The sequence below is a fragment of the Gavialis gangeticus genome, unplaced genomic scaffold (genome assembly GCF_001723915.1).
Source record: "Gavialis gangeticus isolate Ggan-Ray unplaced genomic scaffold, GavGan_comp1, whole genome shotgun sequence".
Lineage (NCBI taxonomy): Eukaryota > Metazoa > Chordata > Crocodylia > Gavialidae > Gavialis > Gavialis gangeticus.
In genome coordinates, this window is record NW_017729022.1 from 129,140,401 (window position 1) to 129,161,881 (window position 21,481).

The window sequence follows — 21,481 nt, forward strand, 5'->3', positions numbered from 1 at the left end:
GGTCCCTTCCGACCCTAGAAACTATGAAACTGTGAAAACCCCACCACGGAGGCTGTGGGGCCCTGCTGACAGAGTGGGGACTCAGGAAACTGGGACTCAGTTCCTAGCTCTGCATCTAACTGATTGGCTGGTCTTGGGCATTTCTCTTCCCCTCCCTGTGCCTCAGTGTCTCCATGGTTAAGTTGGGGTGATGTCTGCCTCCACCTGGAGCTGGCAAGTGTGGCACGGTACAGCCTTGAGGAATCCCCAAGTGTCCCAGCTGTGCTTCTAACCCTGCAGCTCTCTGAGACAATTGAATCGGGTTTGTTTTCAACATGATCTAGTCACTTTGGTCCCCCTGGGCTCCGCCGGAGTAGAGCGCATGGTGCTGCTTGGAGGTGACCAACCAAATGCACTGCCCTTGCATGGTGAACAGTCGCACATTATCCCCTTTCACACTGCAGTGCTGCCCTCCTGCTCTGCCCAGTACTGGTCAGGGGCACTTCCCTCCATACAGGGCTCTGGGCTGCTTTCTCTTCACTGGGTTTTTCCTGCCTAGGCCTGGGAGATCACCCAGAAGACCTGTGCGTACACCAACCATACGGTGTTGCCAGAGGCTCTGGAGCGCTGGCCAATCTCCATGTTTGAAAAGCTGCTGCCACGTCACCTGGAGATCATTTATGCCATCAACCAAAAGCACCTGGATGTAAGCTTGCACTCTGGGCTGTTTGTTGGGGGTTTGGGTGGGAAGAGGGCACTGAGAATAGAGTCCAGCTTGTAGCTGGCTGTGAGAAGCTAGGGACTGACTAGTGGCCCATCTTGTTGGGTTGAAATTATTAGAAAGGAGGTGGTTTGGGTGTTGGGAAGGACTAACTAATGCCAGGTGTGACTGTAGTAGAGCAGTCTTCTTGGAGAGGTTCTGGAGACTCCATCCCTGGAATATTTTAAGAGCAGCTTAGACAAACATTTGTTTGTGGTGATTTAGGCAGGGATGATCTTGCCCTAGAGGAGGGGGCTGGGCATGGGGACTTCTTGTTTCTGTCCTCATGTCACAAAACTTGCCTTTGCTTCCAGTCTCATGTAGCTGGCAGCAGACTGTACTCTTCTCCCTGTGAAGATGTGAGCTATCCAGTGCAGGGGCAGCTCCCTGTGTCACTGTGTCACTGGTGCTATACTTTCTTGGTGGAGAAATAGCTAAGTTCAGCCTCTGGGGTTGTGCCCTCCAAGGGCACCAGCAATCCTGTTCTGTGGGAGCTCAGTGCCTTTGAAAAATTCAAGCCTCCCACACCCCAAAATTGAGGGTGCAGGAGCTGTCCCACCCCAATGAGTCCCACAAAATCCTGCCATATGTTCCCCCAGCTCTAATAACTTCACCCCTATCTGGTGCTCAGTGTAGCAGCAGGTGTGGCAGAACCAAGCCCCACCCACTCCCTGGTGTCTGTCCTCTCCTGTGCTCTTGGGGCAGAATCAGCATGGCATTCCCCTGCCAGTCCCCCTTGAAGCATCCCCCTGCCTTAGCCAATGACTCTCTGTGCATTCTGGCAGCATGTGGCAGCCCTGTACCCTGGGGACGTTGATCGCCTCAGAAGGATGTCTGTGATCGAGGAGGGAGACTGCAAGAGGATCAACATGGCACACCTCTGCGTGATTGGCTCCCATGCCGTCAACGGCGTGGCCAGGATTCACTCTGAAATCGTAAAAAATTCAGTGTAAGTGACAGGCACGAGACTCACAAATAGCTGTTTCCCCTCATCCAGCTGTCAGGCCTTCCAAGCCTAGCCTGGGGGTCTGTATCTCTTCTTCACCATCGCCAGCAGGACAGCCTCTCCAGGATTTGTTAAACTGTGAGTGACACCTGCAGTAAACCTGCTCCCCCACCATATGGTCAGATGTGGCCGTAAAGGGGAAGGGAATGTGCCTGGGTGTTATGGTATGAGTTACAATCTATGCTTTGTCCCACTGATGAAGAGAAAGAGACTTTGGGTGGGCTGGAGGAACTGCTAAATGTAGATTCCCAGGAACAGCAGCTCTTATCGGAGGCACGAGTGTGTAGGTGGAGGGGTTAGTTATTCAGATGCGTTTGAGGCCTACTCCAGCTTCCAAGGAAATCCATTGAAATATGTCAGCAGGAATTGTTTCAAGCCCTTGGCAAGTACAAGTAGAAGCAGGTTGGTTTAATGATCCTGTTTTATAAGACCCAGCTCTGAATGAATCAGGTTCAGTTCTTCTCCGCCCCGTTCTCTGTCTCAGGTTCAAAGATTTTTATGACCTTGAACCAGAGAAGTTCCAGAACAAGACGAATGGCATCACTCCAAGGCGCTGGCTCCTGCTTTGCAACCCAGGACTTGCAGAGGTTATCGCAGAGGTGAGTTATGAGGGTCTTGGGCAAACTCAGTCTCAAAACTTTGTTTCCAGTATAGTCTTCAGATAAGCAGAAACAGTGGAGCCTCATCTTCAGCTGCTGTAAATCAACACTGTTTCACGGAAGTCAGGAATTGCAGATGTCACACTACTTGCACATTTGGTAGGTAGATGCAGGGAGTGCCACAGTTTAAAATTAGGCCTGAAGATCTTTGATTTCTCTTTCTTATGGGATAAGAGCAACCCATCAGGACAGCATCACCTCCCATTGTGCTAGGATGTTTGTGGCTTGAAGTGGAGATATTCACAAAGCCAAATATCTACTACTGTGAACACAAACAGGTTTCCACACAACCCTAATTCCAGTTTGGTCCCCTTTGTTTACCAGGGCTACACTTTGCCAGGATCTCTGTGCAGTGTCCTGAAGTATCTAGTGGCTGTGCAGTGTCCTGAAGTATCTAGTTAACTTAATGCAAGGAAATGTATCATTGTACTCTCTGTCAAGGGTTCCAGTTGACAGTAACTGCCAGGACACTTGGTCCTTTTTCATCTACCTGTGTTGCAGAGATATGGAAGTGTGTGGCAGTTTAAATTTGGTTGCAGTAGCAGCTTTTTTCCAGGATACATTTGCACTCTAAACCAGCAGTTCCCAAACTGTGGGTCATGATAAACAGGGATCTGGGTTTTCTGTATTTTCCCACGTTTTTTCTCATTCTGGGTTTCCCCTTGCAGGCTGGCAGAGTTCCAGCCTGCAAGGGGTTGCTTGGGGCTGGGGGGGCAGGGGAGGGCAATCAGAGGCAGGGGGCACCATGTATATGTGTGTGCGCACATGCCAAGCAGTGGTGGATGGAGAGTAGCTCCCTCCAGGAAAGTCTATGAGGGCCGGAGGGGAGGGGGCATAGGCAATGTATTGGGAGAGCAGGGGGGAAACAGGCAACGTAGTGGGAGGGCAGGGGAGCACAGGCAACATGGGGTGTGGAGGGGACAGAGTGCCAAGGTGATGCAGTGGGGGGCACATTCCCCCCTTCCCTAAGATTTCTGCATCTACAGCAGGGCATGGGGCCACAGGAGGGCCAGATGAGCTCTGGGCAATAGCTGCCTCCATGGCCCAGTGGGCAGGACCTGGTGCAGGAGGGAGTGCTGCACAACCCTGTCCACCAAGGTGAGACACGGCAGCAGCAGTGTGGAGTTGAGCACCCCCACTGCTGTCGAGTAGGCACACCTTGGTGACTACAGCAGCACAGTGCTTCCGCCTGCTGGGGGAAGATAGGGTAGGGAGTCCTGAGCCTTTAGCGGGCAGCCTGCACGCTCCCCCCGCCACAGGCTCCACTCTGGCCCTGCTGCTGGTGGGGGAGACAGAGAGGGGAGCTGGACTCCGCAGTCCGCTCTGGCTGCAGCAGCCGTTGCCTCCCACAGGCAGCAGCTGGGGCTTGGGTGCTACTGGCGGGGTAGAGGGCTGCAGGCACTGGCCCTGGGGCACCTGGGAGGGGCTGCAGTTTGGAAGTGAGGGGCCATGCTGAAGAAATGGGGTCATGCTGAGGAAAAGTTTGGGAAGCAGTGCTCTAAACGGATGCAGAGGAACAACCTGATCGCTGTCCATGTTTTGGCCAAGAAGCGTTCTAGATTTTTTGTTTTCTGTTTTGTTTTTGTTTCCAGGCAGGATTGTTGAGGTTGTTTCTAGCAGGAAAGTGAAATCATGCAGCAGCTCATCTCACAGTCAAGAGGCCATTCATATCCTGTTTTATTTCTTTAGAAAATCGGGGAAGATTTCATAACTGATCTCAGCCAGCTGAAGAAGTTACTGCAGTTTGTTGATGATGAGATTTTTATCAGGGATGTGGCCAAAGTCAAACAGGTAATGTAAACAGCAGAGAATCTAAGGAATTCTAAGGTTTGGAGAGTCTGAATTAGTAGGATTATTAAGCTAAACAATGTTGCTGGTGCCTGTGGGTGCAGCTCCATTGACTTCACTAGGATTCCTCCCATATCTATCAAGAGAGAGCTTGTTCCGTAGAGTCTTCTGGTGGGAAGGAGCCAAGTACTCGATCATCTAGTCCATACACTTGACTGTGCTACTTTCATCCCACATCAAGAGGAGTCTAATATCAAGATCTCATTGCAGAATAAAAACTTCTGCGACATTTTGCTTTGCAACAATGAAACATTGCATCCAAGCTGCCACTTCGCCTCATAGGGATGTAGTTTGAATGCCTTATGCCATCTTTTAGTTCTGGGGATTGGGCTCCTGGGCTGGACTACATTGCCCATGATGCAGCGAGCCAGAGTGTATCATGGGACTTCTGGCTGGGTCAAGGAGCCGGGTTCCATTGGGGAATGGGGGTGTGAGCTATCATCCTGATGAGTCACTTCATTTGCCTGCGCCAGCTCCACTGAATGTGGAACCAGAACAAAATGACTCTTGATTTAATTTTTTTTCTTCCTCCTCTACTTTAAGAGTCATATGTGACCCATTGATCCTTTCCTGCAGAACATGTCAGTTTTTGTAGCCAACATGTGTTTTATTGAAAAAGCAGGGTTGACAAATTCCCAACCAGCTTTGACCCTAACATTTTTGACAAAGTGACAAGTTAGGCTGGTTGGGGCTCTCCCTGGATATCTGGCCAGGCTTTCTGTTGGGGTAGTGGACACACCTCCATTCCTGTCACCCTATACCTCTTTCCCTTTTTCCCTTATTCCAGGTCCCTCCCAGTTTTGTTTTGTAGCCTCTCCAGTTCTGTGCTTGCCTTCCCTTCCTGTGCATTTTGGCCTTCCCTCCTCTCTACTGCTTTCTGTCCTCTACTTTTCCTACTTCTTCTCTTTCTGCCTCTTTTTCCTCCCTTTCGATTCCTTGTGGTTTCTCTCTTCCTCAACCAAGTGAGTGAGCTCTTTCCTCTGGCCCCTCTTTTCTGTGGCTGACTGGCCAGGCACATAGGAATGGCCTAGCCAGGTTGGACTAGGCCAGAAACCCAACTAGCCCACTGCCTATCACAGACAGTGGCCAACCCTGGAGGCTGAAGGGAGTGGAGCAAGAAACCGCAGCAGTGATGGGATAACAGGCTCTTGGAGAATGTTTCCTCTTGATCCCTGTCAGCTGCAGTCTGTGCCCTGAAGCATGAAGGTTTAGAGCCTTCCCAAAGTGCTTGGATTTTTTGTAATGCCTCATTGTCAGGAAGGATTGTTTCCTTGTGAATGTCCCATCTGGTGCACACAGTGTTAGCTGTGGTCCCAGATGTTCAGTAGAAGCCATCTGTGCAGCAGGTTAGAAAGTTTGTGGTGAACCCTACCTTGCACTGAGCACCAGTGACACACCAAAGACCAGGAAATGCTTCCCTTTCCTTTCTCAGGAGAACAAGCTCAAGTTCTCAGCCCAGTTGGAAGAGCAGTACAAGGTGAAGATCAATCCCTCCTCCATGTTCGATGTGCAGGTGAAGAGGATTCACGAGTACAAGCGGCAGCTGCTCAACTGTCTGCACGCCATCACCCTCTACAACCGTGAGTGCTGATTCTCCGCCGCTCCCTAGGGGTGGGTAGCTGGGCTCACTGGGGAGCTGAGAGCCCTGTCACTACATGAATTGCCAGTTTTCCTTCCCCGGTCACACAGTAATGGGGTGGTTGGGTTCAATCTAGCGAAGTCCTTTGGCCACAGTAGCTATAGGGAGTATTGCTGTGAGGCTGGTGTCCCTAGGAGCTGGGCAGGCGCTTGGCTTCATGGCTCAGGAAGGGGCAGCAGGTAGTCAGATTTGAGGCCTTGGTCCTGTCATCAAGGTGTTCCAGGCCTTGGGTCAACTGAAGCTCCAGAATAAAGATTGTAGCCAACCCAGGGCTCTTCCAGCATGATGGGATTTCCTACTGTGAGGGCATCACTCATCCACATAGGACGCAGAGCTACCTCAGGGTGTGCATTCGAGAACGCCCAGGATCACAGATCGCAATCGTCTTCTACACCTGGTGCCAGGCCCCTTCTGCCACCCTGTCTCCCTGACATAAACACAGGGCAGTACATGTATAAAAACCACCTGTAACCCCTTGCAAATGAAGCCAGGCCCCTGCACCTGTTTCTGCCTGTGGGGAGAAAAGGACAGCAAATATGGTGCATGTATATAGTGTCAGCGCTGTTGTTTGGCCCTCACCGGGTCGTGCATAGATGCCTTCAGGATGAGACTTTGTAGACCAGAGCAGCAGGGCTGTCACCTGGATAAATTATGTGTTTGTGCTGATGTGGTTGACCCTTTACACAGGTGTACACAGGGGGAGTACAGATGCCATAAGGCCCTTTCCCAGGATCACTTCTGGTGTGGAATTGCTCATGAAAGAATAGGGTAACACTATGCAGGTGCAAGCTGTACCAGGACAGAGGTCACATGTCTGCAACTTACTGAAGTATAACAGTTAGCTCAATACAAACAGCAAATTGCCAGCTCCCCTGCTCCCCAATGGCAAGGCGTAGTCATAAGCCCAGAGTCTGCTACTCTGGAACACTCTGCTTGTCTGTCTTTTCTGGAGTTTAACTCACAGCGGTGCACAGGACTCATGTAAATTATATCAGCATAAATGTTTTCTTCCTAAACCTTGTAGAAGGCGATAGCTGGACTTTGGGATCTCTACCCTGGCTGATGTGCTGGGGATGGGGTGGAGCCAACATAATGCTCAATCCCTACCTTCCTCCCCTGCCCTCCCCTTCAGCATGGCAGCCCAAGGGAGCTGTCCTGTCTTTCACTTTGCAGAGTCTGACTGCAGAGGCAACAGGCAGGGGGTGGGGTTGCAGCTGCTTTCTGCTCCCCTGTCCAGGCATACAGCCAAGCAGCATTTTGACAGCTACAGGCATTTGTTTCCAGCAGCACTGATTCCCTCTTCAAGGGCAGGGCATTCCCCAGGCACACTGGTCCCCAGAGGTAGCACCGTTTAGCATTATAACTCTGGGGAGCAGAGCGGGGGATGGAGAAGGAGCTCCCTGGGTATCACATCCAGGGCCCTGCCAGCTCAGGCTCCACATCTGAGCATTGCATCCTAAATTGACTGGCTTGAGGAAGAAGGGAAGAAAGGGCCAGACCAAAAGCTGGGTTGGTTTCCTTATACCCAGCTTGTTTAAATCCACCCTGCTCATAGTGGGCCTGTGGGGAGAATGGAACTTTCTGGGTCTTTCTTCTTTCTCTTTTCCCTCAGCACATCTGCAGGGCACCTCCCTGCTTGCTCTCAGGCCATAAGGATGTTGGAATTGTTGAGGTGCGACATGGGTGCTGTGCAGCAGAAACACCAGGGCTGGACCTCTGTTGGGGGTGGGATGTTCTAAGTTAAAGTATTTTAGTCTGGAAATGCTCCTGGTCCTCAAGTGCTCTTGACTAGGGTGGGGGGTAGGGCTGCTATTCTATAAACTTGTACAAGCAGATGCAGCTCTGGCATGTGGAGAGACACCTCTGGATGGTGGTTTAGATTGCAGGCTCCTTGAGGCAGGGGCTGTCTCTGCGCTTAGCCTGTACAGCGCTAGCACCATGGGGTCTGGGCCTGGTGGGCACGCCGTCCCCACACCATGCTAGCAGTGATGCCATCTGTGACCCTTCACAGCCACCTCATTTACCACTACTGTTTCCTTCCTCGTCTTGCAGGTATTAGAAGCAACCCGACCAAATCCTTTGTGCCGAGGACTATCATGATTGGCGGAAAGGTAACATATGCCCTTATAGCTTGAGACTGCTGTCCTGAGCCCAGGTGCTGCTTTGTGCTTGGGGGACCTTGTCAGTGTAGGTCAAGAGTGGGCTGGGTCATGGGCTCTGGGCTTCTAGTGTGCAGTGACAGCCTAGTCAGGGCACATCTACACTCAGCAGCCTCCAGTTCTTGGTGCTGTGTAGGTACTTCAGGTAGACCATCATTGTGAAGGAGGAGGGCTGGCGGGGTTGCTGCCAACATCAAGTCACCTTTTATGGGGGAACAGCTTGGTCTGGAGATGCACAGTCTCCTTATTATGCAAACATTTGTCCCCAGGGCATGGGGCCTGCTCCAGAGTTCCTTCCCTCTGCTCCAGCAGGCATGAGGCAAAGTTCCGCTCTTCCCCTCAGTGACATTCGCATCAGGCTACTGCCACTGAGATTGGTAAGGTGGCTGTCTCCCAGCCCCAGCCCCTCGCCACAGGAGCCAGAGCAGAAGCTGGAGCTGGGAGAGTCATTCTGCTGTTCCTGCTCTGCAGCTTGTCATCCTGAGCAGTGCTTGTTCCCCATAGTGGGAAGAGATGGCAGCTTCTCTGCAGAAGCAGCCCCATGGAAGGGATTCATGGCATGTGTCATCGTGGCCTTCTCCACTGACCAAGGCCTTTGCATATCTATTTTCAAACAAGTTTGGTGTTGTGCCGTGTGTAGGCCCGTGGCCTGCCTTTGCTTAAGGCAAAGCAAGCAGCACAGGCATCCAAGCGAGCAGCCCAGGCAATTTGGCTTCTCTGATTGGCCTCATGAAGACATCATTTCTTTCTTTTCATTTCTTTATTAACCCACCCCCCTCCCCTGCAGGCAGCTCCTGGCTACCACATGGCAAAGATGATCATCAAACTGATCACATCCATTGGGGAGGTTGTCAATAATGACCCTTACGTGGGAGACCGGCTCAAAGTAATCTTCCTGGAGAACTACAGGGTGTCCTTTGCTGAGAAAGGTGAGGTAGCAAGGCAAGGAGAGGGGCCTTTTATGGTGGGATGCAATGGTCACCATCCAGAGTTGGAGGGCAGAGTGGGGAGCTTGATTCCCTTTCAGCTTGGTGAGCAAAGCTGTGTGGACAGCAGGGGTCAGGGTAGGAGGAATACAGACTCCATGTGCTGGGCGAAAGGGCTGAGTGAGGTGAAGTGTTCACCTAGGCTCAGGGCCTCCAGCTGTGCATCATCATTAGGGCCTGTTTTAAATTGCAGGCTCAGTTCTTGGTGCTGCAGCTCCTTTAATTTTGGAGTACCCCTCTTGTGCCCCATCACCACTGACTGGTGGAGGGACTCATTGACCCTGCTGTTCGTTGCTTGCTTCTGACGGCCAGGAAGTGAAAACTACAGTTTTAAACATGCCACAGTTTTTGCTTCCTGTCTGGTCAGTAGCAAGCAGTGGGAGGCCAAAACTGCAGCATATTTAAAACCACAGTTTTTGCCTCATGGCCATCAGGAGCAAGCGGCAGGACTGATGGGCCCATCCACCAAACAGCAGCAGCAGGGGGCCGCATGGGAGGAACTCCAGGATTAAAGGAGCTGCGATGCCATGAGCTGGGCCCACAGTTGAAACCAAGCTGTTATCAGTGGTGTATTCCATGAATAGAGGGAATCTCTCAGGTCCTGGAAGGCCTTTGAAAGTCCCAGGCCCCCTTCTTCCTCCTGTAGTCCCTCTTTTGCTTCTATGTCTGTCAGGCAGCCAGGACTCTGTTCCTTTCTTCCTCAGAGGTGGCCTTGGTAGGGCTCCTCTGGGTGCCACCAATGGATACTGCTGCCTCACTTCTTACTGTCCCAGAGCAGAGTTGATGCTCATTGTTGGCCTTATTTCCCTGTTGCACAAGCCTCTGCCTGGGCCCAACAAGCTCAGACCCCCTTCTCTAGCACCCCTGGGAGGATAAGGATCAGCAAGACCTGACTGAGCCAAGGAGGGGTGTATGTGGCACCTGCCTGGCTTTGGCTCCTGGTGGCAGTCTTACAGTGAAGCAGCCCTTCCTAGCTGCCAGGTGGTCTCTAGGGAGAAGGTCACCCCCTTCAGATGTGGGTTGATGGCTCCATGTCTAAGCTGTGGACATGTAGCACAGAGTGCAGCTGTAGGACAGAGACATCAAGACAGCCTTCATCCCCTGTCCTGGGCCTGCTCTCTACTGAGCTGATGTCTTGAGCTCAAGCCTGCTCCTCAGCCACCTTCCAGTCACAGGCTCCTCCCTCTGTCTTCCCCATTGCAGTGATCCCTGCAGCCGACCTGTCCCAGCAGATCTCTACAGCTGGGACAGAGGCCTCAGGTACTGGGAACATGAAGTTCATGCTGAATGGTGCCCTCACCATCGGCACCATGGATGGCGCCAACGTGGAGATGGCAGAGGAGGCTGGTGAAGAGAATCTCTTCATCTTTGGCATGCGGGTGGAGGACGTGGAGGCAATGGACCAGCAAGGGTTAGTATTGCTATATTGGGCCCAGGGCACTATAGGCTGTGGCAGTTTGAGGTGCTGGCCTGGGCTGGGCACTGGGTTGCATGAGTGACACTCCTGGCATGGGCACAGCTCTGTTCACCCCCAGCTGAAGAGGCCAGGATGGTGAAAGCATAGGTCTGCTGCCAGAGCCAGGGCTTCTGCACATCCCTGGCTGAGAACCCAGGGGCCACAGGCAGCTCCAGCTTATGTCAGCACAAAGGTGTTTTGGCCAGAATGGCTCACTCCAGCTCCAGGCTGCTGTCAGCTCCCTCAGACAGCACCATTCTTGAGTGGGTGGGGCAGGGTCCTCAGAAGAGGTTTGTCATGTGTACAAAAGGCTGTTAAAACAGACCCCCTTGCCCACTCCCCAGGCTGTGCCTACAGCAAATGCTGCCAGGTGGACCTGGCTGAAGTTGCCTTTGAGAATGAGCTGGGGGCCACTCAGTCACATAGGGGCTGAGGAAGATGTTACTCCAGGCCTTTGTCTTGCAAAGCAAAGCCCAGTCAGCCAAAGAAAGGATTTTGGCCCAAATGCACAGGGGCTGTTCAGGGCCCCACTCCCACTGTAGCCCGGGGGTGGGGCACTCGACTGCCTTTGTAGGGTATGCCCCCAAAAGCTCGTGTCCTGATACAGGGGTGTAGGTTGGAGCCGTGTTGGTCTAAAGACATAGGCAGACAAGGTTCTTCGGGTAAATTCGATATATTTTATTAGACCAACTCAGATAGTTGGAAAAATTCTTCGTTGCAAGTTTTCGAGTACAAATACCCTTCATCAGGCTGAGGAAGCCTCTGCAGTTGGTCTATGCTCTTCCTGGATGTCCTGATACAGACTTTTGTCTCCACAATATTTCATGTTTAGTCTTGCAGCTTGTAATGGAGATAGATCTATCTAGTGGAGATGCTGGGTACAGCAGTTTCCCTGCTCCCCAGATGATGAAAGCCCCTTGGTCAGGGCTGTGCCTACACCAGGGGGGGTTCCCAGCAGAGCTACATTAACCTGGTGGGGAGATGGGGGTGATCTTTCCTGCATGCGCCTTGCTGACTGAGCTGTGCAGGCGGAGCCCTGGCACAGGGGTTGTCCTGTGGGCTGCAGCATGAGGCCATGCCATCCTGCATAGGTACAACGCGAAGAAATACTATGATCGCCTCCCTGAGCTGAGGCAGGCCATTGACCAGATCAGCAGTGGGTTCTTCTCTCCTCGGGACCCTGGCTGCTTCCACGACGTTGTCGACATGCTGATGTACCATGACAGGTAAGTGGTAGCACACTCATCCCTTCCGCTTTTGAGGCACCCCTACGTCATTGTCTGTCCTACTACACCCCTGGCTGCTTCCCATTATGGAGCTTGTCCAAAGGCCATAGCAACCAAAGAGAAGACTTCTCTTGGCCCCATGGGCTTTAAATGAAGGCCTGGGACACAGGCGTTTCATCCACCTCTGGCTGCCCCTCTGTTGCAGTATTCCCCTGCTGAGGGAAACAGCAGTATGTGGTCATGAAATCCGAAGTGGCATTATGTGGTCAGAGAAATGAGACCAGGGCTCACCCACCGCCTTAACAATGTTTTCCTCCTCCCTTTCCTGGTCCCATTGTCCGCCCTAAAGTTGTACAGGTGAGACGTGGCACTGCCACAAATGCAGCCATGCTCTGGGCTTCCTACCCCAACCCAGTGCTGTGGGCAGTTGTTGTGCCCAGGGGACACCACAGCAGCCCTGAGATGCTCAGGTTCTCACCCAGTGGCTCTGGTCTCGTGGCTGCAACACAGCCAGGCTATAGCAAACAGCCACATACAGTCAGGCACCCACTAGGGGCCTGTCTGGTGCTGCAGATTCCACTCACTGTTAGCAGCCAATATCTCAACGTACCACAAAGGGACCTCTCTCTTTTCTGGCTTTTCCTATGAGCTGCTGATGGCCAGGGTAGAGCCCCTTGATCTGTATGTCCCCATCATGAATGGTCCTGGCTCCTGGTCCCACAATTCGGCCCTGGCTAGGTGAAGTGTGAGCCAGGCCCTTACCTCCAGAGTTCTTGCTGCAGTAGGGAGGGCCAGCTCTGTGGCTTGGCATAAACTCCTTCCAGCCAGGCTGGCTGGTGGGGAAAGGGCTGCACCTCAGAATGGTAGAGGGAGGTGTGTGGCCCTTTAAGCCCCTCTCTGTTAGAGGCAGGAGATGTCTTTATGGGGTGTGCAGGGAATGTTCTCTGAGCAAAGGAGTCTGGGCCACATGAGCTGCTCCTGAGCCTTTCTGCTCTTCCTCACACATGGATGAAGCTTCTGCAGGACCCATGGGAGCAAGCTGTGAAGACACCCTTGTCCCTTCCCTGGGCTGGCAGATCACACCAGGAGCCAGGCACTGGGCTTTGCCACATGCTGGGTGAAACAGTAGCATCATTCTTCCAAGCTCTGGTTCCTGGGGCAGCCTCTGACACTGGAGAACAGCCGAGGCAACTCTAGTGCAGAGGTTCCCAACCACCAAGCTGTGGCCCGGTACTGGGCTGCAAAGGGTTGGCTGCCAGGGCATGGTACGAGCTCCCCACTTGGACCCCTGTCCACCCACCTGGGCGAGCAGCTTCCCCTGCCGGCCATCACATGTGGGGTGAAATCTGAGCAGTCGGAGGGAGGGAGGCAGCCAGCTTCATGTGCCCTGGGCTGGTCCTCAGTATAAAAAAGGTTGGGAACCACTGCTCTAGTGCTTTCCATCCTATCAGGAAGCCCTGCCACACAGTTTGTCCCATCCCTGCACCATGGGGACAGGACAAAAAGGAAAAGGATGAAATGGCAACCAGGAGGGATTTAGGTTGGGGAGTAAGAAGGACGCTGCCACTTGGAGGGTGTTGGCACTGGGGCAGATTCGCTAGGGAGGCTGTGGAGTCCCCATCACTGGAGGTTCTTAAGAGTAGGTGGGGCGGACACTTGGTTGGTGTGGTTCAGATTAGGGCTGGTCTGCTGAAGCAGGGGTGGGACTAGATGGTCTCCTGAGGGCCCTGCCAGGCCTGCATGTGTCTGATTCTGTGTGGTGTGTTGGCTTGAGCCACTGAGCAAAGATGGCAGCTTAAATTCAGCCACTCTCTCTCCTCGGCTTGGGTTTCAGGTTTAAAGTGTTCGCTGACTATGAAGCCTACATCCAGTGCCAGGGCCAGGTTGATGAGCTCTACATGGTAAGGTTGTGGAGCAAACAGTTGCATGCTTAGAAATAAGGGCAGCAAATGTAGAGACCTGGTTTGGGCTTCTGCAGGGCCCCATCCAATTCAGGGGGCAGAAGCAGCCCTCCTGACAAAAGTATTTCTGTCAGCATCGTAGCATTGGCATTATGGTTTATTCATAGAGAAATGTCTCGAGGCTCCAACCTGCCTCCTCACTAACCTTGCACTGCTAGTGAGTGGGGGCCGGCCTCAGCCTCAGGGATACCCCCTCCTGCCTCTGCGTTATTTCAGACTGGCCTTGCGAGCTGGCTCATAGGCAACCCCAAGAGCATCTCTATCCTGGCAGGATGTTATCAACTGCATGTAATATCCGTAATTCAGGTGCCTAGTAGAATACGGGGCACTTAAGAGTAACTTCAGTCTCTTTAATGAACTTACAACCGCTCTGGACATATGACATACTTCAGTGACTGGCTTAGTGCCTGTGGCTTTGTATCTGTGCCCCATTGCACCAACAGCCATCTCCTGCCTCTGCTCTGATAACATCATGCTTCTGAGCCCATTTCTGTCTCTAGGTGCTGAGGCTGGAATTGTGCCATAAATAGTTTTCACACTGATGATGGCTGATGAGCCACTGGCTCAGAGCTGCTGGCCACAGCTCTCTGAGCTGTTTCCTGAGAGAATCCGTGTGGGCCACAATCAGAGCCACCCCCAGGAGGCCATGCTGAGGGTGCCAAGCTGGTACTCACAGCCCAAAATGGAAGGGGAGGCACCCATGAGGGCCTTGTTGGGATGTTACAAGCTACATGCTGGATGGTGCCGATGACCAGGGCCCAAGGTGTAACACGTTGACATATCCTCTCCTTCGCAGAACCCCAGGGATTGGACCAAGAAAGTGATCAAGAACATTGCATCCTCTGGCAAGTTCTCCAGTGACAGGACCATCACGGAGTATGCCCGGGAGATCTGGGGGGTGGAGCCTTCTGCTTTGAAGATCCCACCCCCCAACCTCCCCAGGGAATAGCCTGTGCAAGCTGTGCACGGCTGGCTGGTTCAGGCCTCAGGTGCTCCCAGGTTTGCACAAATGAGATCACAGGCATTTAACTGCCCGTCACCAGGCTCAAATCTATCCAATATGGTGTTTTCCGTAGATAGAGGACGGTGCTTTATCATAGGAATGGGGGGAGATGCTGGGAGGATTCCTTGCAGGGGGAAATGGGAGGAAAGTCTCGATGGAAAGCACAGAAGGGAATCCAGTGACGGACACAGATATCATGTCATGCTGTCTCACCTGCATGTGCTGTGCATTGCTCTGAACATGGTGGCAGCCAGCTGGTTGTCCTGTGGCTATGCCCCACATTAGACCAAGCGCTTAATCAGAAGCTTTAGTCACCCCTCCCCCTCAACCTCCCTCCTGTGCCATCCTCTGGGACATGTGCAGAAACCTCCCTTTGCCAGGCCACGCAGCTGCCTCCCTAGCCATTTTGAGACAATGGGCAGGTCCCCTGCCCTGCCCTCTAAAGCAGCCGAGGTGTGGCACTGCCTAAGCTGGGCGACCTGTTTCTGACAACACGTGACTCAGCTCCCCAGGCAAGGAAGCTGTCCTGCTCTCTTGTGTCTCAAAGGGGTGTCTCATTTTGGTGCTCTGGTGGAAAGAAGATAGAGCCCTTCTAGCCAGGAGGAAGAACTAGGCTTTCTCTTTGTATTACAGCTAGGAGCCTTGTGGGAGGACTGGTAGCCATGAGCGTGAACAGCATCCCTTCTGCTCCACTGTTGTTTAGCCCAACAGTGCGTTTCGGGGATGTGAAAGGGGGCATGTGCCAGGCTCCAGCGAAGTGTAGTCCTACCACTGCTTCCAGCAGTGAGGTGTCTGAGGCCCCATGGACTGGTCCCAACCGAGCAGAGAGTAACCACCGGCTGCTCAATCGGGAGGTGCTGTTCTGTGACCTGTCATGAGCTTGGCGGCCTTGGCTGATCGGGGCGGAGGCGTAGCCCATGGATTCTACAGGGAGCAGCCCCTGTGTGCCATCTACCACAGCCACAAGTGCCCATGGGTCTGTGGGCTCCTCTGGGGATCCTGTGGGCAGACATGCAGAGCTTTGCTCCCTTGCAGGGGCAGGAAGGCACTAATGAACTAGGGACAAAGGCAGAGGGGGATGCTTGTTCCCAGCTCTGCTGTTATGACCATCTCACTTTGCACTTTGTAAAAAACATGGGCCCCCAGGTACAGAGCAGTTCCTGCACGTGGCCCCCTCATTCAACCACAAGAGGCAGCTGAAGAGGCAGCCTTCACGTTGACAGCTTTTGTCTTGAGCAGCAGTGTTCGTGAGGACCGGAGGCCAGCTTGGTTACTGAAGTAGACTGCTGCTGGGCCTGGTGCCCTCTGCTGTGGCCCCGGCATTGCTTGAGGCTGCTCAGTACGTTTCAGTCGTTTCCCCTCTGTGAGGAGGTGGAGCTGCTGTTCCTAGGTTTTCCTCACCTTCAAAGTAGCACATTTTCCCCCAAAAAGCTCTAGTGCCTACTGGCTGCCCAGAGGAACCTGCAGTCACTCCCGGAGCAGGGCTTGTCCTAGTATGCGGCAGCTCTGGACATGGCCATTCTGCAAGCCCCAAGCCTGCTGTGTCAGCGCTACAGCTGCAGCTCTGGACAAGGCTGGGGAGTAACAAAACACCCTTTCCCAGGGGTGGGGGTTAGCCCTTTCCACTGGCACTGGGAGGAACTGGCTTGTTCTTGCTCAGCTCCAGCTAAGCTCTGGACAAGGTCACACGAGCATCCTGGGGCAGAATTGTGCCTGTTTCTGTGCTGGCAGATGGGCCTGCTTGTGGGATGTGCCCAGGCCAGAACCTCTAGCTGCAGCTAGTGTCCGTAGCTGCATTTCCCAGCACAGGAGGAAGGGGCTGTTAGTTGGCTTGTAACTGCCTTCCTCCTGACACCTTCCTCCCCTGCTCCAGAAGCTCTAGAGTTTGCTTGAAGTTGCAAGTCACTAGGCAAAAATAACTTGTGTGCTGAAGATGGGGACAGCTCGAGCCTGAACCCTGCAGAGTTCAGTGACGATAGAGTTCAGCTTTCCTGGGTGAGGCTGAGGGGGAAGGCAGAGGCGATGAGCTGGGCCTAGAAGAAGGGTCTCCACCTCTTAGGTCAGGACACTGAAAGCCCCAGGGCTGCGTGTCCCTCTCATGCACAGGCAACTTTAATGGCTTATGCTCTGTTAGTCCACTTTGATCCTAATTGGCTAAAGTCAGCTGCTCATTCAGCGCCTGCCCCCCACACACTTTATGTGGCCATAATTTTAAATTGTTACTTTTGCCAGCATGAGAGACCTTCCTGCCTGTCACCCTGTCCAGAGCCAGCATCCATCTGCGCAGCACACCCTAGCTCCCTGGAGCAGGGCCCTGGGGGGATTCGTACATCTTCTAGACACACAACTGACATGTCAGGCTCCCTTGCCTGCATCATGCTTTTCCCTGGTCTCACCTATAGCACTGCACCCCCACAACATTCCTAGGGTTACCAAGGCTGGTTGTCCTGAGCTGTTGGGAAGAAACCATTTGGCTGTTAACTGCATCAATACCATGGAAACTAATCAGGCAGTGTCTGGTACACGTTCGCTTAATGCTTTGATTAATGAATCACGGTGCTACACCCATGGATACACATAAGGATGCAGAGCGGTGACCTCCCATTTGCCCAGGGGCAATAACATGCTTACTCTGGTCAAGATGAATTTTAAAAAATTGCAGGTCTGTTTTTCCAATAACCAGAGCAACCCCAAGGTAATTTCACTTGTAAGTTTTCTAATGCTGTCAGAGTCCTTGAGTCTGCACTCCTGTGTCTGATCCCCAGTGTGTGATATTGCAACTGCATGCAGATGTTCATCTACTCCCACTGTGTTTAGTTGATCTAGATTTGCACTTGCTGGACTGTTGACTTGCTACTGCCATTTTACCACCTGCATTCCCTGAACTGGGATATTTGAACTGTACAGATGGCAATGGCACTTTCATCAGGTGCCTGGGTCATAGACCTAGTAGGACCATTTTCCAGGAAGGTGTCAAACTTCCGGCAGCCCAGCCTCTTCCTTATCTGCCTCTAATCAGATGTGCAAATAGATGTATTCATTATTGCAACCCCTGGACTAGTGTTCCAACATTAACTCTGGGGCTGTGTGTAGTGTATTGTGTATACTGTACTCTCCTGTGTATTAGAAACTGATTAAAACAACAAGAATGCTCTCCTTTTGTGTTCCAGTTCCTGGGCTCTCAGGCCAGTAACCAGATCAGGTTCTGGGCCAGTGACGCCGGTTGCACTGACATAAGCCTCAGAACCTGATCTGTATGGCTCCAGTGGAGCCACAAGTCATGCAGAGGGTTAGGTCAGCCTACCTCCTGAGGTCCCTGCCAACCCTAAGGGCATTTTTACACGTGCTCCAGGAGGCATTGGGGGGGAGGCTTTAATTAGTGAGCCATGCTAATTAAAAGAACCCGAGCATCACATGTATCAGTGTCCCCACACAGAAAAATGGCAGCAGCGTGCTTTGAACTAAGGTTAGTCTAACAAACTTTCATTCAAAGCATCCTGTTGCCATTTTTCAGCATGGGGACGCTGATGCACACGATGCTAGAATCTGCTGGAGCACATTAATTCAGTCTGCTGGAGTGCAGAAATTAATCAGGTCTGCTGCGACGCACTGGATTTCCAGCACACTGGAGCAGAACCCCTAATTGTCTGTGATCCTATGCTGCTTTTTCCTTGCACCTCCTGGTGAAAGCCACATCCATATATACAAAAAAGTCCTGGGCCTGCCAGCAATAGCTGTGTTTTCCTATGAGCCTGGGTGAGACTGGCCTTCTGGGAATTTGGTGGGGTATTGATCCTTGCCCCACAGCAGCAAACTCTTAAAACAGCCTGAACAGGCAGGCGGGACTGAATGGCATCATCTCAAGAGGTGTAAGTCCTGGGTTTGAGTGTGAAGCCCTTTGTTAGCAGCTTGCCTGCTACAGAACCTGTCCCTTTCCCTTGGCCCAACTACCATCACCATCCCTGGAGCTCCTGTAAGGGTAAGGGCATGGGGGGGGCATAGCATGGTGTGTGGCAGGGAAGTAAATAGTGCATCTTAAAAGGCACTGCTTGAGAAAAAGTCTTGGACACGCTGAGGCATGTGGGGAGGGCATCCTCTGGCATGAGAGCACCTAGTGGACTAAGAGCAGTTGAACCAGAAACAGCATAAAAGTGTCCCAAACTGTCCCTTCAATGTCCCACAACACCAAATGAGTTCTTTATCTGGCCATTCCTTCTGAGCCACCAGGGCTCATGTTAACTCTCTCAGATTTGGAGTCTGGGTGCTGCAGCTGAGTCAGGTCATAGCCCCTGCCCTCCTTCAGTGTTCAGCCCCACTTACAGTCGCATCTTAGTAAAGGAAGCCACCCACCCCTAAACCCTCCCTCCACCATCAGTGTTAACATCCAGTGCCTATGCTGCAGTGCTGTGGCTGAACAGACTCCCAGCTTCTGGCTGCTAAAATATCCCACTCTGGGTTGGCAAGTGGGGCTTATCAACAGGCAGGATGCACCCTACCCAAGGCTGCCATGTGGAGGAGGTGAACACAGTTTACAGCTGTTTGTCCTCTGGGCAGAAGCAGCAGAGAGCAGTCCCAGGGAATAGCTCCAGATATTCTGGAGGCAGGACTATGGCCAGCACAGTGAAAATCAGCCACGCAGGCCTGAAATCCATGTAGAACAGGGTTGGTGCAAAACATCCACCTGAGACCATGGGCCACTGAGCCACCCACTTATCAGAACTGGAACTGGAACGTACAAACACTTGCTTCCCCAGGTGGGGATAAAAATGCCCCCAGGTGCCTGCTAGCTTCACCTGTCTTATTTGAGCTATTCCATCCTACCTGCCCCCTTCCCAAACCCAGGTTCAGCTGCTCCTGTACAGCCACAGTTCAGCTACAGGCTTTTGTGTCACGTTCTGCCCCCCAACAGTTCAATAGCATCAGTTCCTGCTTCTCAACCACTTCCACACATGTACACTTTAGGCCAGTGGTACTCAACCTTTTGGCCCTGCAGGGCAACTGAGTGGCATGGGGCATGCTGTAGTTCACAGTTCAACCTGGATCTGGACAACACTGCCCCCACCTGGCCCTCTGTGCTAGGGTCCATGCCCCAGGATCCCACACTACCCCTGCCCAGCCCTGCACTCTCAGATTGGGGCCTGGGGCCCCACACCAGCCCACTGGTCTCTGCATGCCAAAATTAGGCTGTGGGGCCCTGCACAGCCCCTACCTGGCCCCATACACTGGGACTGTAGCCCAGGGTTACATGCTACCCTGCCTGTCCCATGCACAGGGATCAGGGCCCCAGGATCCCAAGCCTACCACTCCTGGTCCTGCATGCTGGGATTGGGCCCTGCACTACCCTATGACCCAGGTCTAGCACACGGGACCATAGGAGTGTCCACATGTTCAAGCAATAAAACGTGTTCTAGGTGCCACTGTACTGTGCTAAGTGCAATTGTGTCATAGCAAAGTTAGAACTTTACAGGGGAGGTATATGTCTTTAGCTTGTCCTAAGTAGCATGTTCAGTTATCATCCAACCACTCCATGGAGATAATACCACGCAGCTTGCTGGATGTTGATTCTAGCCCTGGCACTGCTCCCGTCTTGGACCAGCTCCATGAGGTTTCATACCATGTCACATATTACCTTAGAAATCACAATAAGCATTACTGTGCAATTGCTCAGAACACATTCCAATGTTTACTACAGCACAGCCATGCTCAATAGGGCCTAAATAAAGCATATACTGAGCATCCCATGAGACGGGGTCCTTACAATAGCAAAGAAGTTTTCAGGATCCTTCCCTTTCACACAGGCTGTGTACCCCCCACCCCTGTACACACACAGAGATACCATGACAAAGCCTCCCCATGGCTGCTTCTTGTTAGACTGACCAAAGCATCGCATGTCATCAGAGGTCAAGCAGCAGAATGGGATGCAGATACAGCTCAGAAGTGCTGTGATGTCTATATATGGTGCTTTGCAACTGGCTCTGGTTGGTCCCAGGCTATCAAATTTTACTTCTGGCTCATGCTTCACCACTGTCTTCAGAGATTTAAAAAACAACAAAAAAGAACGACAGGCAGGTCAAACTGGAGTGATCAGAAGTCAATCATTTTAATAAAACTACACACTTTTAGATAAACATTTCAATTTAAATTTCAAAGTACATTACTGGCCTAATAACTGGAACATAGGTGTTGAAATAAACAACAACACTGGCTCATGCTTTGAAATCTAATCTTTGTCACATGGGAAAAGTCAACATTTCTGTTTAAGGCTGTAATTTAACATGAGTCAGATGACAGCAGCAGCATTAGATGGAATGTACAGTTGGTTTTACAAGGAGCCAAACAGTGTCCTGTGCTATCAGTGCAATAAATAGAAGTGTATTATCAAACAAACTGTAAGTGGTACAGTTAGCTCCTAAGTATTATGGGGCAAAAGTCTTAGTATAACCACACTACAGCAGAAAGTCTCAGTATAAGAACAAGCTACTGTCTGCTTTGTAACGATTATGAGCCTGTAGATATAACTTGGATGCATGCTGGGCTGTTTATGCTATGCTGTACAAAACTGCATTAGTGAACAGACCCCTTTAGTGTTAAGGCTGTAAGGTTCACTGCTGAACACTAGGAACTAAAGCTACTCAGCCTGGTATTGTAAGTTGATGGAATGAGGTTGTTTGAATGAGTCTGAACAAGTCTGGGAGCCCTGCAAAGCCCCTTCCCAGGTACAGGGCCCAAAATTCAGTATATGGCATTCTCCCCCAAGCCACTCTGCTCCAGGGTGGGAGTGCAGGAGCTTGGATCCTGT

The 21,481-nt window shown here is 52.1% G+C and overlaps 1 protein-coding gene across 1 annotated transcript in view; it reads left to right on the forward strand.

Moving 5' to 3' along the window:
- Positions 1-17,838, forward strand: part of PYGB (glycogen phosphorylase B) — a 67,343-nt gene extending 49,505 nt beyond the window's left edge. The window contains exons 10-20 of the mRNA XM_019516164.1: positions 539-685; positions 1,525-1,688; positions 2,230-2,344; positions 4,094-4,195; positions 5,685-5,832; positions 7,944-8,002; positions 8,838-8,979; positions 10,240-10,447; positions 11,584-11,718; positions 13,553-13,619; positions 14,476-17,838. Of these exons, the coding sequence (XP_019371709.1) occupies positions 539-685; positions 1,525-1,688; positions 2,230-2,344; positions 4,094-4,195; positions 5,685-5,832; positions 7,944-8,002; positions 8,838-8,979; positions 10,240-10,447; positions 11,584-11,718; positions 13,553-13,619; positions 14,476-14,628 (1,440 nt within the window). The 3' untranslated portion in view covers positions 14,629-17,838. The remainder of the gene's footprint in view (positions 1-538; positions 686-1,524; positions 1,689-2,229; positions 2,345-4,093; positions 4,196-5,684; positions 5,833-7,943; positions 8,003-8,837; positions 8,980-10,239; positions 10,448-11,583; positions 11,719-13,552; positions 13,620-14,475) is intronic.
- Positions 17,839-21,481: the final 3,643 nt, after the last annotated feature.